The following is a 15,980-nucleotide window of genomic DNA, read 5'->3' on the forward strand; positions in this document are numbered from 1 at the left end:
CCCACCTTGCTCACCAACAAGATTATGGTGGGGCTGAGGATACACACCTCGTGTTTCCAGAAAAGCAGGCAGGCAGTCAGACACCGACCTATCGCTCATTAAATGGCAAGTTTTGTCTGCATCAATAAAGGAATTCCACATGGATCAGAGAGCTGAGCTGAAAACAACCACAGATCATCACCTGCCAGCATCGAGGTGACGAGGAAAGGAGGTCAGCACGCTCCCCAGTCCCCACAGTTGGCACTGAAAGCAAAGCCAAGCTTTGGGCAGTTGTACAAACACAGATGGCCCACTGTTATTTACAGTGGGCTCTGTACCTGTCCTGCTGATAAGCAAGTCAGTGCAAGGGGTTGGGATGCAGCAATCGTTCATTGGGTTCTTTTTAATAAGACTTTATTCATTGATTTACATCTTCTATAAAATTAAGCTTTGCATTGGTGCTGCCAGCTTCAAGGCAGCCACCAGATGATTGTAATAAGTGACAGCTGAAGAAATGTGAAGAGCAATTTAAGCGTGTACAATGGAAACACTGAATGTAGAATCCAAATATTACAGAGTCATCTGGTAACATCCACATATTTTTGTGTTTGTATGGAGAATCATAGGATCACAGAGTCATTCAGGTTGGAAAAGCTCTCTCAGATCCCTATGTCCATCCCCACTGTGCCCACTGACCTCAGCCCTCAGTGCCACATCCCCACATCCCCCCTCCCTGTAGCTGTGCCACTGCAGCACCACTCTTTGGAGAAGAAATTACCCCTGATATCCAACCTGAACCTCCCCTGGTACAACGTGAGGTCATTCCCTATTAAATAGATGCAAAATTCAATATGAAACGTTCAATTGCAAGACAGAATTACAAGTCAGTGAGTCCTGCCCTTTTTCCTCTAAGAGCAAAATGTGAAAAGGAAATCAATGCTTTGAAAGCAAAGCTACCTGCCACAAATAAACGGAAGCAAATCTGTTATCTAATTAACTACTGTTAATTACTAATGGGAGGAAGATTACAAAGGTGGCAGGATGGAAATAATGACAACAGGAATTCATTGTAACGTGGAAGCCTTGCAATCATTTGCTTTACTTTTTAAACTCACAGTTTCCTGACTGCAGGTGGCCCATTTCTTTGCCTTTTCTTGGTCTGATTGTCTGTACACACTGACTTTGAGTTGTAAGAATTTAATAAACTCTGTGTTTTCCTCTGCACTCACCTCTCCCACTCCTGTGCTCAACTCTGCATGAATATCTGAAGGAAATTTGGGTGGTTGTCAGATCTGGGGGCTCGTGATCTTCCCAGGCAGTTGGACAGATGATGCTCCAAAGGAAGCAGTGGGGCACAAAACCAAACCTCGGTGCCATGCAGCACAATGGCAGTCCTTCCATGGTGCTCTCAGGCAATCCTTACCTATCCTGAAAGCATCAGCTGTCATAGGATGTGCTTGCACAGCACTGTGTAACAAGTTCCAGATGAGCCCAAAGAAGGAATTTTTGTCCTTGTAAAATGAACTGACTTCTTTGAAACATGTTCCCACATTCTGCTAATGGATAATGTTCTGTCATACAGAGTTCTTAGCTAATCTGTGATGCCTTGTAATGCTCCAAATGTCCACGTGAGAACCAGAGAAAGAAAGCAGAACAGTAACTGTCATCTCTCTGTCTAGGTTGGTGTCTTGGATAGAGCCCAAATACTTGGCCTGCTGGAGCAGTTCTATGAGAGAAGCTCTGTGTGTGCCAGGAGGAGATTCTGCAACCCCAAAGAGTGTATGTGGGGTGTTTCAATTATACAGCACCAATCTGTCTTGTTAATATCCCTTTTTAAGTACGGTTGGGAATGGACCTAAATGGGCAGTGTGAGCTGTACAGCATCATCTGCAGATGTTTTGCAAACTGTGATGCAATGCTCAGAAATACTGCAGCATCACAAACCTCTCCTTCCTCTGCCATTCCGTAGTGCTTCTCCTGAACAAATTCTTTCTTACTGGGGGTTACTGGAAGTTTATGTTCTGTTTACACAAAAACTTCTCTGGGAATTTAGAAGAATAAAGAAAAATCACAAAATCGTCTACATGAAAGTAAGGTATTTTAAAGTATTGGACATCAGTTAACTGCTGGGATCAAATCCAAGGCAAATTGCAGCCTTCCTTTTTGCATGGAGAATTACAAAAACGTGTTGCAGAAGAAACATGGAATAAGAGGCAATAAGGAACAGTTCTTTGCAGGGAAAGATTATGCTTAAGTTTGGCTTTTCTGAGATGGATGTCTGCAGAAAATATTTTCACTCTTTGACACTGCATTGTTTGTGAGGGAATGCCATTTATTTTGGTTTAGTCGAGTTTTTGTTGTCTTGTGCAAACCTAGAGAACAAAACCAGTGCAAGCCATCAACTTATCCATGTTGTTTCTGCATTAGGGCCAGTAGGTGAACTGCAAGAGGTCAGTCTGGAGGATCTGTGGGGAGACATTGAGAACCAGGAAGATTTTGAGGAACCCAGAGAAGGTTTGGTCTTGTCTCAACCAGAGATTTCTGAGAGAGAAGTTTTAGCAGGTGATAACAGGCAAGGCAGTGATGGAACGAGCACCATCGTCAGAGGTCTTTTGGAACAAATGGATGTGAGTGAAACAGAGACTGGAGGAATTCCTGAGGAAGAAAACCAAGCTGCAGAATCAGGTGGTGCTGAGGTGAGGAAGGGAGGTGACAAACACTGATTTTGAACCTGGTGATTTGGATGGAGATAAAATACACAGTGAGAGGCACAATGAGTCTGCAGGAGGGAGGAAGCTTCCCCAGGGCAGCTTCTGCTCAGAACTGTCTCAGCAGAGATGAAACTGAATCTGACAGACCAAAACAGTCTGAAGATGCACCTGAAGCTATGAACAAGATGTCAAAAGACAAAGCTGTGGCAGACACTGATGTCATTGCTTCCAAACAGGATGCTATGGCTGCAGAGGCCATGGAGGAACCTCCTGCAAGAAAAGAGGGTTTCACAAGGCAGCACAGCCACTGGTCTGAACAGCAGACAAGCTCAGGGACAGCACTGCAGGACGAGGACCGTCTGCAGGAGCCAGGTGAAGGTAAAGGCTTCTCCTTTGTTGTGGCAGTCCTTAACCTTCAACATATACATTTTTATCAGATCAGCTACAAGAGCACGTGCATGTGAGTGATTTCTGACCAGGCAAGCCTTTGGTATCTGCTCCGTGTGATGTTTTCCATCAGGGTTTCATCACTGGGAGCTCACGCTGTACGCTCTGGTTCACAGATGATTTGTTTTTAACACTGCAGGCCCAGCCCTCTCAGATGGACCAGGTTCTGCTGCAGCAGACAGCCAGGAACGTAAGGAGCCACGGCCAGGTACTGCTCATGTCAGATCTTCTCACCTCTATAATATGTGTGTATGTAACAGCTCTCACAAAAGCTGTATCTTAAGACTTTTTATAAATCTCATGTCCTGCATTTTGTCTTTCATCAGGTGACCTTCTCACCTTCGATCTAAGCTCCAGGCACGGGAGCCATGGAGAGAAAATTCCAGAGGACTGGGGCTGTGAGAACAGATTTCCAGGTATTTGGCCACAAAACTGTGCTTTCAGTGGGCACACAGTGACTGGCAGGGTCTGTGGGTGTGCTGTGAGCAAGAACACAAACACCAACTGCTGAAAGCTGACTGCAAGGTGGGAGAACAGCATAGCCTTAGTCTCACGAGGTGGGTCTCTCTTTCAGTTAACCCATATTCAGTGCTTTGCTCTAATTGTACACTAGTATCCATGCTAGACTGGAGCAAAAATCAAAGAATCTGAATGCAAAAAGTGCAAACAGATCAAGGCCTTCGATCAGCACTGACTCAGTCTGCACTCAGCCCACACGGCTGGGAAGCACAGGGCTCAGGAGCGCCTTGCAGTCGGTGCAGCACAGCAGGCAGCTTGCTGTGACACACGGTGCTCACTGCCTTTCAGACCTCCATCCCGCCGTGGCAGACATTCAGAGCCGCCGTGCTCCTCGGTTTGGGAGCCCCTTTGATGGAAGCTGCCTCAACCTGCCGCGCTTTGTTCAGCTCATGGAGACGTTCGTCGGGGAAGGCATCGCTCTGCCTGCTGTGAAGGAGCTCGTTGGGTTCATCAAAGAAGAATACAAACAGACCGAAGAGGAAAAAGTGAAACAACTAGAAAAAGTAAATGTTTATAAGTTTTGCTGATCACGTGTCCACAGACAAAACCATGCAAATGCCTGGAGACAACGACACAACCAACTTGTAATGCTGTGCTGGCAGAGCTATTCATTACAGCCCCGCATTCTGTATTTCTTCTGCCCTGTTGTTTCCCCATCCTCAGCCCTGAGCTCTAGCAGTGAGGACACACTCATCCTGTAGGAGGTTATCTGTTCTGGAGCTGGACCCAGTGAGACAGCAGGTTGATGGTGAAGAACTCAAAACATTCTGTTCTGCTTATTCATGTTCATGGCAGCCATGAACCTGATGTCTGACCTACTGCTCTGGCACGCACACATGAAGTTATGGGTGTTCTGGGGGGGGCTTTGAGGCACCCCTCCAACATGCAGCTTTTGCTGTATGTGCACAGATATTTGAGAATGTGGGCGTTTCTTTGTGTTTAAGTTACAAGGGGCTTTTGCAAAGCATTGGAAAAATATACCTCCTTTCAGCAGCATTCTCATACTCAGCATCATGTACATATATATATTTAAGTCCCTGTATCTCCTGTGGGCCTGTTCGCAGCGTTTTCTCTAGCTGTGCCTTCCTCAGACCTCTCTCTGGTTTCCCTCTGTGCTGCTGACCTAATTTGGATGAGATATTGGATCTGACGGCTCCGCTGTCCTCACACGGAGCGCAGCCCCCTGCTGCTATTTCAGCCTTGGACACAATGCCACCCAGTGCCATTTATCACCACACACCGCACCAAGGCTGGTGCTGAAGGAGAAACTGCATGTGCATTTCTTGGAGCCCATACATTTCAGGGCAGAACCAGGCAAACAGCATGGAAATACACACTGTCAAACCTTTGGGTACTGCTGGCAAGGCTCTGCTTAGTTCTTGCCATGGAGACAGTTTGTGCTCTGGGAAATTCCCACTTGCCTGAGTTGGTCTCATCTCTCACCCATAGGAAATGCCCCTCTGCAGTTCTGATTCTGCCAGGTAGAATTGAGCTATCTGCTCCATTTAGTGCTTCCAAACATCTCCCTGGTTTCATGATTCATCTCTGAGCTGTCTGCTCACAGTTCTGCCCTGGTCTGTAGGGGTTGTGTGATCAACCCAGTGCTACAGCTCCCATATTTGTGCAGATGTTGAGCATCGCTGTTGAGGAAGCACCAAACAGGAGCTCTTTCTCTGTTGTAGGCACATCTCACCTCTCGTCTGACCCGACGGGAGCTGCTTCTGGAGGCACTTTTTGAAAAGTGGGACATCGACGCATCTGGGTTTCTGGAGATGAAAGAGGTGGAGGCTGCTATGAATGCATTCAAGGAAGGAATGGAAAAAGAGGCTGTGAGGAAAGGTAAGGAAACAGCTCTGCTCTGAGAGGAGTCATACAATGTCAACACAATAGGCCTTAAAGCATTCAAGGACAGTGCTAATGAATTTGTTGGCAAACACCTGGAATGTTTTGGTTTTGCAAGCAGTCATAAGCACACAAGGCCTGATGTATAAAATGAAAAGGAACTGTTATCCTGACCTGCTTGTTGATGCACAGCTCCATCCCTCCTCTGCAGGACTCTCCAGGGAGAGTGGTTCATAATCACAGAGGTAGCCCAGCACTGCCACAGCATTGTGATGTGTTGAAAAATGGTACTGGCAGTAATATGGAGTGTATGCTTCTGAGACAGCAGTGAAAACAAACCAACCAAGCAACAAAAACCCTAAAGCCTGAGGACAGGCTTCATACTTTTAGTCTAGCCTATGTTATCCTGTTATTTTTAATAGATATATTTTACTACAGATCCATACATGGCTCATGTGGTGTTCAGTAATCCATACTCCTGCTCAGTTCTCATGAATGAGATGGTAACTCCAAGTCTCACTTCACTATTAGTCCAGTAATGTTGGTCCTCAGCAGAGGCCTGGGGCAGCCAGAAGTGCAGCAGGTTCACCCAGGTCTGTCCAGCAGGCTTCCTACATGGGCATCACTGAAATACCATGTTAGCAATCAAGAACATGTCCTATGTGTGCCTGCGTGGAGTGGACAGGTTTATTCATCTCCACACACTGTTGAAAAGGGCTCATTTTGGCAGGCAGCAAAATCTCTGTATTCTTTTGCTGGTTCCACAGCTGGTGGGATGGGCAGCACCCCGTCCTGCTGTTAATCCCCCCCAGGCTGCACAGCCACAGAAGGAAATGGTGCTGCACAGCTCTTCTGCATTTGCAGCACTCCAGAACGTGCTTACAGGAGCACAGAGGGACACAGTCCCTTCCACAGAAGCCTTATAAACTAAAGGGACAAATAGATAGTATAGAAAAATCAAGACCAGAAGCAACAGAAAGCCGTTTGCAGCAGCTCTGACATCACCTCCTGAAGGCATCATGGAGCAAACTGGTTTGGAGGAGGGGCTCACAGACATTGCAGTTTTGTGGAGGAAAGTGGGTGGAAAGATCTGATTTTCCTTGTCAGTGAAAAGTGTAACCTTACAGATGGAATGGGGAAACAATTCAGTGTGCTGTGCTTCAGTAGAGGAAAAGCTGGTCAGCTTCACATGTATTTCTTCATTTCTTTTGTCATAGAGGAGAAAGTGGAGGTCAAAATCCAAACATTTTTACACCGTCAGTGAATTCTCCATCCTATTTCTGTCAGTAAACGAAGAAAAAAAAAAAAGCCTGTATCTCCTTTAGATAATGGGCAGGCTAAGGTAGCACTGGCAGGCAGCTGTGATGTGACTGAGGGCAGTTAGTGTGTGCCACTGCAGCTCACAGCACTGAGAAATGCACCAACAGCCCCACTTCCCCCTGTGCAGCCTGTGCCACTGCATCACTGCTCTTTTGGAGGACTTGTTCCTAATATCCAACCTGAAACAGGCAGCAGCTCTTCACTGTTGAGGCGTTTTCCACTCTAATGTATTCCTCCCAACCCACGGAGTTTGTTCCTTTTGCACCACATCTGCTGCTGCAGTGCAGGTGATTCCAGAGCAGCCGTTGTCCCACCCTCTGTGCTCCTTCAATGGAGCTTCCATTTGCTTTGATCTTCATTTATAAGAGTTAGCACAATACAAATGTTAGTTCAATAATTCATCAAAGGCACCGAAAGGAGGATAATTAAGAGTGACTTTGGGAGGCCTCAAAGGGAAATCATGATGGCTGAAAGCGTGGTATAGAATGGAATATCCAGGTATGGGAGTGATCTGTGAAATCATCCATAAACTCTGGCCTTCACATTTACAATAGCAGAGGTGAGTAGTTTTTCTGTAAACCTGTGCCTACATGCAGCCCAGTCCCACCAGCCCCTCAAGTGCCCATAGAACTTGGTTCTGATGAGCAACACCTCTGGTTTTTCCTATTTTCCATTGATCTTTATTTCTTAGGCATCCTGTAGAGGTGCAGAAGGAGTAATGCTGTGCAGGTTTCTTTCTCAGTAGGTGAGAATGAAGGCATGTAGTGGAAAAGGTACAACCCATCCTGAAGCTGCAGATTACCTCTCGTGATGACAACTCACTTTAGGAGGTAGCTGGAAGAAGCCCAGAGTGATGGGCTGGGCTGCCCCAAAGCCAATTTAGGGCATAACTTGTGCTTTGCACAGAAAAAGCAAAACATATTATTCAAACAGATTGTCCCTATCTTGTTTTCTGTTTCTCCCATTAGCAAAAAACCACTTTTGCTCACGTTACCCTCAGCTTGGCAGAGTGGGGAAGCTATCCCCAAAGGCATTCCAAGCTTTCCTTGAGTTGGTGGCTTCTGAGCTCACTGGGGGTGAGGATGAAGTTATTGATAACATCGTGGAATTTCTGACCACGAGAGTGGAACGAAGTCACAGGCAGTGCTTGCAAAGCTCGGCGAGGAGGAGGTGGCTGCACAACATCCAGCAGGCGGCCGAGAGCAGCGGAGCACGCATGGACCCGGTGTACGACGCCGTGCTCAAGGCCCTCCTCAAGGTATTGGACCCTGGGAATGGGAGTTTGTCGTGTCGGTGCTGTGAAACCAACCTCCAACCCCGGTGCTTGGAGGGCAGCTCACAGCTTACAGGAGCTGAGGATGCTGTCCCTGTGCTCCCTGCTCGGCGATGGTGTTCAGGAGAGCCAATGGTTTTGCACAGTCACAGGGGAGATCCAAGATAGAAGTCCAATTTCCATCCCCTTTTGGAGATGAAATTCATAGTTCTGCTTAGGCCCTGGGTATAGTTCAGCTGGTTGTTTCAATGACAGGAAAAAAGAAAGCTGTGTTCTCTCTGGCAGTCAGCACCCAAAGTGGTTTTGCTTGTAACAGAGCACACCAGTCAGCCTCAATCACAGCACACACATCGTGCATGACATGCAAAATCAGTGACCCAGAGCTGCGTGTCAGCACAAATGAGACAAGCGATAAGTACATGAAATAAGTGTAATGGCCAATGGCTAATGTACATAATGTAACAGGAAACATTTGGTTGCTAGGATGCAGAAGCCCACGGGGATAACAAGAAGATCAGTGCATATATTGCCCTTTTGGAAGAAAACCAGCTCTCACCAGAGCGGGGACAGACGCTCTTACGCTATGTGACATGTACCACAGATGATGCTCCGTATGTTCTAAACCAGACACTCTACAGAGACATGAAAGGAGTAAGGTAAGAAAAGCTACCAATAGTTTCCTTTATTTGAGAAGTGCTTGCAATGCAAAGGTACCCAGCAGTGCCTGGAGGTGCTCTGAAAACAGAGGTTGATCGGCTGCTCCAGAGAGGAACGTCCCTCAGGGACCCCTGTGGGATTATTCATTATCATACAGATGCCCTAATGCTTTGCATGGTCTGCTCAGAACTGCTCTGTTTGGGATTCCACTCCTTCCCTTGGGTGATTAGCTCACGGCCTCACAAATCTCATCCTTCAGCAAAGTCCGTTACTCTGGCCCTACGCTGCCTTGTCTGGAAATTGATGTCCTTACAACAGTTTACATCCACTCGGATAGTTTTGGAGAACGGTGCTTTCCTTCCTTAATGTTTGAAGTACAAACAGCTTTCCTGCCTCTTTATGTCTTATTTCCATAAGCTAAACGCATTTAAATACTGCTGCTTCTGATCTACAGAATGTAACAGCTGCTCCCTTCTGAATTCCTCTTCATTACATTCATTAGTTGGCGCTTTTACATTGTCTTAAGGACAAAAAGTGCCTTATTTATTCCCATTCTGGGATGCGAGCGATAAATGGAAGCTCGTCACAAACCTGCCCGCATGTTTATTTTTCAGCTTTGCAGCTGTTGAAGAGAAAAAGCCAATCCATGTCCCAAGAGTTCAGCTCCATGGAAATATCCACTTCTGGAACCAGGACCGCCCAGCTGAGCAGAGGAGAGGCTCCTTCCTGGTTCTGCCATTGCAGGATGCTCACTGGAGAGTCTTTGGCACTCTGGGACTTGATACTCTTCGAGACCAGAGTGAGAAAACCATCTTCCTGACCCATGAGATCAGCTTCTACCAGGTGGGCACCACCAGAAAGCAGTTTGTGAGTCTGAACTACAAAAAAAAATAAAATAAATGGGAAAGAACACTGAATTTTTCAGGTTTGCTCTGAGATGTAAGATGGCACAACACAGAAAAAAAAACCAAACAGTGGCTCCTTTTCATTGTGTGTGATAAAACGGTGTGTGAGCAGAACACCTTACCAGTACCGTGCTGATTAACATCTTCTTTGTAAGTGATGATTAGATATCATCTAATCAGTCATTTATTAAAGCTTCTCCTGCAGACCTGACTATTACATTACCTGTGCAAAGCCCAGAGAGCAGCTTTATTTACCGAAGCTCCGAATCTCAGATCTGTGTTCGTTTCTGCGAAGTGGCACAAAAACCCAACACAAAAACTATTTACGCGATAGATTAATCACAAGCAGCAGCAGGCTGGGTTTCCTTGTGATGCAGCATTGCTCTTTAGAATCTGCCTCACTGCGGATGCATCGTGCGGGCAGCAGGGAGCGCAGCGAGCCAACGTTATCAGCTGGTTTGGCTGCGCATCACCGCAGAGAGCAATCACAGTGCGTGGCTGTGACCTGGGTGCCACGGAATCTCAGAGCCTGCTTTAATAACATACATTTCACAGTTACTTTTCACCTTTACAAGCTGTCATTAAAGTGATTATTACAACCGCTTGGCTTCATTTTGTTGCATGATCCTAATTGTTTGGGTTTTGTTTTTTTCCTAACTCATACAGAACTGCCTGGCTCATTTCCAGTGTTCTGCTTTCACAGGGAGTTTCTCATGCATTCAGCAAAGCCTACCAGCATGTGTGTGCACTGGGAAGTGTCCTGCAAATGGCCCTCACTGCTCTGGACTGGTTGTATCACAGAGTGCCCAGCATCCACGCTGTCAGTACGTACCTGGTGGAGCCTGGCAATGATCAGGTATGCAGATTACTGATTAGGAAGATTGTGCTGATTAAAGGTACACAGGGCTGACAGGCCTACTTAAGTTGGGGAGATATATCATTTCTGGGTGTCTGTGATTTCCCAGTGCTTTTGTTGTCAAACTGAAGCCTGTCTGAGATACTTGTGCCTGCCTGAGTATCAAAAGGTATAGAGGTAGAGAGGGAAGGTTTCCTCTGTAAAGGAGGGTGCTCTTCATTATTTTCATCCTCTCATGTAAACTTTCTCCATGGCACAAGAGAATGTTCTTCTACTTCAGAGTAAAACCCTCCACCTACTCAATCCATCCTTCCATCAATCCTTCCATCCATCCGTGCATCATCCATCCATCCACATCTTAACCCCTGCTAAAGCTTTGCTATTTGAGACCCCCACAAAGGGAGATGCCCTTCAGTGGAGATCCTGTGCATGGTGGAAAAAAAGGAATGCCCAAAGGTTTCTATCTGAACCAAGAGCTAAGGACAGTGCAGGAAGGGCTGCTCCCACTTTGGCAGCTTGTAAAGGCAGCCCATCTCTGAGCAGATCCCAGTGGTTCAGCAGGCATTCGAACCCTGGGAAGCTTGTCACTTCATATACAATAAGGTAAGGAGATGAAAAGTGTATGTAATATTAAGGATCCCATGTCTCCACAATGCCTGTTACATCTGCTGAAGCCGTAATTCATCTGCTTCCTCTGATAAGCATTGTTTTTGTTGGAAGCTTTCTGTTGTCATTCCAGGCTCTGCCCTGTCCCTCGTTAACTGCCTGATAGCCAGGTCATGTGTCAAGGCATGCTGACACAAACGTGCCATGAGAAATGAGGACTGTAATATGATGTGAAAAAGAAAGGAAACCTCTTCCTCAGCCTGCAGGTGTTCCTTGGTGTGGAGCCTGGGGATGCATTAGATGGTTTGGCTGAGGGAGGGTCCAGGCACATTCTTCATGCACCCTGAGCAAGAAGGGGAATAAAAACAATGCCTGGTAATAAAACCAGGCATTGATGGGAAATGTCTTCAAACCATCTCATGGCACTCGAATGTATGTGGGAATTTTAACACACATACAAACACTTTCTCTCCTCTCCAAGCTTCACAATGGCTGTTCCTCTCCTGCATGCAGCCAACCATCCCTCTCCTCTCTGACAGATGCGTGACTACGCTCTGCGCAGAACAATTACTACAGACACTACAGGACAAAAGGAAATCCACACCTCTCCTGTCCTCCTCCACAGAGAAGAGAACCTTTTCAGGTGGGCTCCAGCACTTGCAGTCAGATACCAGACACCCCTGGTCCCAGATCCCAACCTGCACAATGCACACAGCACGAGGCTGGCTGTAACACAGCCCTGCCACAGTGCTGCCCAGAGCTTCTCACTGCTGAGGCTCCAGGTATGGATATATGTGATACTGAATGCTGAAAGCACAAGGTGCATTTTCTATTGGATTTTAGGCCGGCAGAAAGTTAGCTTCCATCTTAATGCTTACTGGATGAGCTGCCAAGCAAGCTCTGCATCTGTTGTGAAAGGTTTGCAGGATCAGAGCCTATAGTGAAGCATTTCACTATTTACAGTAATCTGCCTCTTTTTTTCCTGGATATATTTGTCTCATTTCCTGTCATTATCTGTTTCCTTCAGCTGCCAGGATCCTCACAGGCTTGTCTTATGTATATCAAACAAGAAGTTGTTTTTAAAGTGAGAATACAACCTCGTTTTAGGTTTGTTAAATTGTTGTGGTTTTCAGCAGTTGCAATTTTCAGCAATATTGTGTTCCAAAATGTAATTTTCTCCATTCTGTATATGGCTTTAACGAGACTTAAATACATTCATATTTCAGTTAAAGGAATTAAACAATAATTGTAAGACAATACCTTTGTTTCAACAGCAAGAGATGAATGACCTGTAACTCAAGCATGCTAAAGTGCCCAGAGGGACTGGAGTGGTAAAGCTGTGGGCTTACTCCTCTCTTTACTCTCATTTCAGAGATTACCTGTTTAAGTGCATAGATTGTTCAGAGGTCGTTTGCAGATCTGTCTGTGGAGAACAGCACATTGCAGTGCCTCTCCGGGACCCGTCGGGACGAGCTCTGGGGTTATTTGATATCAGCATCAGACCCCACCAGACATTGTCCTCCCATGAACATAAGGAGCTGCAGAGAATGCTGAAGATGACCCAAGCTGCCTGCTCAGAGATACTGAAGATGCCTTCAGAGGAAACCAAAGCAAGCTGTGTACTGGGTATTGTGCACACAGAGTCAGGAGAGATCGTTAGGGGTAAAAGCAGGAATCCCAGTAAAGCCATTTCTGAAGTATCATTTGTGCAAGTACAAATGATACCAAAGACCTTTGGTACAGGTACTACTCCTGAGCAAGCCCAAGGGTTGAGCAGAGTCCACTTAAGCAGAAAGTTTAGATTTTGGCTTTGGTTCACAGGATTGCTACTGAAATCAAAGGTGTGAAGCAAGGTGCTGCGTTCAGGAATATAGCATCTTCTGCTCAGTGCCCCAGCTGAGATGGAAAGGATCTGTGTCACAACTACCTGTGTGCCTGGGCCCTCTGGGCTCTCAGGACTGCTCTGTAACGTTTATGGCACCTGTCTAATCCCCTTAAGGCATTCAGCAGTCTCAACACATCACACTTACGTTACAGAAAGCTTTGCCTCCTAAAACACATAACCTTCTGAAATGTGTCATAGGACACTTGTGTTGTAAAAGCTCTTTGTTAAGGAGAACGTGAGTTAATGACAAAGAGGCAGAGCTGTTCAGCCAATAATGTAAGTCGAGTAGTGAATGTTTCCGAGCAACTTCTTGAAAGGTTTGCTTGTGATTCCAGAGGCAGAACACAGGAATGTGAGGCATGCAGGGATTCTCTTCCACCGGTTCATGCTGCAGGACCTGCGTGAGCGTATCCAGAAACTGAATGCTGAGAGCTTTGCTGAAATCAAGAGCTATGAAGACCCACCAGCTCTGGTACATAACACAATGAAGGCTGTGCTGTTGCTTTTACATCCAGAGTGGGAGGGCACGGAGAAGACTGAGAACTGGAATCGGTGCATACTGGTGAGACGTTTATTTCTTCCTTTCAGTCTCCCACTTTCTGACTTATCATTTCTAGAAGTGCTGCCTGCAAGTTTCCTACAGGCCAACCTTAGCCAGCTTTAATTCTGTAACTCTCTCTTAAGGTTTTCACCATCTGACCTTCTTTGTTCTCTGCATTGCAGCAACTTGATGACAATTTAATTGAGGAGATGTATTGCTTTGATCCCACTGCTGCATCTGTGCACATTCAAGCAGAGCTGGTACAAGACTGTATCAATGGTAAATACCACACAGTAACTGAGATGATCAGACACAGCTCAGCAATGAAACAGTCAGTAGTGACATTCAGCTGAGTGCTTTCAAGTCCTTACTTCCAAAACTGATTTTGATTGTTTAATTTTGATAGATTAAACAATAGATAAGGGGTTCCTAAATATCTGCAGACTATTTTTGGTCAGTAAAAGTCAACTTGTTATATTTCTTATCAAAACTCACTGCTTTGAGGGAAGGGGAGCAGATCAGCTTTGAGAGCTAGCAGAACGGGTGATCTCATTGTAAACCTGTAGGTAACATGCTAACAAATATGAGTTTTTTGGGGGCACATAATCTGTTCTGTGTACATCATACCTGCTGTGCACTAGGCAATGACCCAGCTCCAAACAAATCATGGGTGTGTGAGCACAGTGGGAGCCCTCCTGCTCATAAACACCATCTGCCAGGTACTCCATACACTCATTGGCCATAAACAGGAGTTAGGTTTCCATCTGTCTTTCCCTCATTTAATGAATATGAGCTTTTTTTGGTGCCAGAGTACTCAAGAGGCTACTACTATTTTCAGTCTCTCTGCAGGAGAAGCAACTGGTGTTCTTGTTGACATCTTTCCCTTATTGATTTGATGACAGACTGAGAGGCTTGTTAAAATTAAGTGTGGACAGACTTACTAATTCAGTTGGGGATACTCATTAGCAGTGACCTTCCTACCACTGAGCAGTGAGCAGTCATAGCTCCTTTGTATGTGTTCCCATGTATATCAGACTAATTCTGGAGAGAATGAAGCAGGCCTCGAGCATCCAGTCCTCCTAGGTTCAACTGAAAAGGGTATTGCTTTGGCAAATTATTGGAACTTACTGTGGGACAGCAGTGTGAGATCAGTGGTGTGAAATCAGTACGACTCACGAGGGAAGGGTCTGGAGCACAAGGCTGATGGGGAACAGCTGAGGGAAGGGTCAGTGTGAAGAAGGAGAGACCCAGGGGAAAGCTCACTGCCCTCTACAACTCCTTGATAGGAGCTTGTGGTGAGGTGGGGGTTGGTCTCTGCTCCCAGGTAACAGCAACAGGATGAGAGGAGATGGGCTCATGTTGTGCCAGGAGAAGTTCAGGCTGGTTGTTAGGAAACTTTTCTCCTCTGAAAGCATGGTGCTGCAGTGGCACAACTGCCCAGGAAGGCAGGGGAGTCCCTGACCCTGGAGGTGTCCCAGAGCTGTGGAGATGTGGCACTGTGGGCTGTGGTTGGACCTGGGGATTTGAGAGCTCTTTTCCAACCCAAATGGTTCTGTGATGCTATGAATTCCTTTTAAACGAACATCAGTGTTCACACACAGTGTATGTTGGACAATACCCCTATATTCTATAGGCACGTCCTGGAATATGGAAGCACATAACCCACACCCCACTCCCAGGGCGATGTTTAGAGGTGTGACTCTATGGTTTCCATCCAGCCTTTTGCAGTGACAACTCTTCTCTGTTGCAGGGGCACCTCAGGCAGCAGTTTGGCCGCAGGGCTCCATCACAGCCCGGCTCCTGGAGCACTGGGTGCAAACCTGTCTGTGCCTGGTCCAGCTAACAGAGAGCATGCAGAGCAGCACGGCCCCATCCTGCAGCACTGCCCACAGCAATGCCTCCTGTTAGACCGCCAGCTGCTCACCTACCCTGTGCTCCTGTCTCATTAATTAACCGTTTGCTTTTATTAGTTATGCATTGCAACTCAGTGCTTGTTAAGACGGTTCGTTAGGTGCCATTGAGGGCAGTAAAAACATAATTTTGTTAGTATGAATCTATCTGCTAAGCCTTAAAAAGGCTGCTTGAGGATTTATTATTAAAGTTCCAATAAGAGAGGCTGGGAACACTTGATGGCAACAGCACTCCGAAGCCGTACAGCACAGAAGCTCAGGATTCCCTCTCCTTCAGTCACATTTCAGAAGCAGCTCTAATTGAGGGCTGTTAATCAGCACTGTTAGCAGTTATAGGCGCGCTGCATCACAGCCCCGCTGTTTTTATACAGCCCCCAACTTAAGCCTGCAGCAAGGCTGCATCTGTGCAACGCTCCCTCTGGCAGAACGGCTTCTTTTAATAAAACTTTGGGAAATTAAAGCCCTCTTTCTCTCTTTCACGCTTCCACGTGTGCGGACGGGAACGCCGGTCCCGCAGCGCCCGCAGGCG

General features: G+C 46.4%; 1 protein-coding gene across 9 annotated transcripts in view; it reads left to right on the forward strand.

The window, feature by feature from the left end:
• The window catches only part of EFCAB5 (EF-hand calcium binding domain 5), a 31,941-nt gene extending 16,004 nt beyond the window's left edge, over positions 1-15,937 (forward strand). For 8 of the 9 annotated variants that reach the window (XM_031591644.2, XM_031591647.2, XM_090122324.1 and 5 more), the window contains 16 exons: positions 1,659-1,758; positions 2,407-2,675; positions 2,927-3,068; positions 3,277-3,345; positions 3,464-3,553; positions 3,945-4,159; positions 5,339-5,495; positions 7,787-8,076; positions 8,575-8,747; positions 9,363-9,591; positions 10,357-10,509; positions 11,655-11,758; positions 12,488-12,777; positions 13,336-13,562; positions 13,724-13,820; positions 15,292-15,937. In XM_031591644.2, coding sequence (XP_031447504.2) covers positions 1,659-1,758; positions 2,407-2,675; positions 2,927-3,068; positions 3,277-3,345; positions 3,464-3,553; positions 3,945-4,159; positions 5,339-5,495; positions 7,787-8,076; positions 8,575-8,747; positions 9,363-9,591; positions 10,357-10,509; positions 11,655-11,758; positions 12,488-12,777; positions 13,336-13,562; positions 13,724-13,820; positions 15,292-15,449 — 2,763 coding nt within the window. In that variant the 3' untranslated portion in view covers positions 15,450-15,937. The remainder of the gene's footprint in view (positions 1-1,658; positions 1,759-2,406; positions 2,676-2,926; positions 3,069-3,276; positions 3,346-3,463; positions 3,554-3,944; positions 4,160-5,338; positions 5,496-7,786; positions 8,077-8,574; positions 8,748-9,362; positions 9,592-10,356; positions 10,510-11,654; positions 11,759-12,487; positions 12,778-13,335; positions 13,563-13,723; positions 13,821-15,291) is intronic. The other variant, XM_031591646.2, reaches the window with a different exon arrangement.
• Positions 15,938-15,980: the final 43 nt, after the last annotated feature.

Source organism: Phasianus colchicus, chromosome 21, assembly GCF_987193195.1.
Source record: "Phasianus colchicus chromosome 21, bPhaCol1.hap1.1, whole genome shotgun sequence".
Taxonomy (NCBI): domain Eukaryota; kingdom Metazoa; phylum Chordata; class Aves; order Galliformes; family Phasianidae; genus Phasianus; species Phasianus colchicus.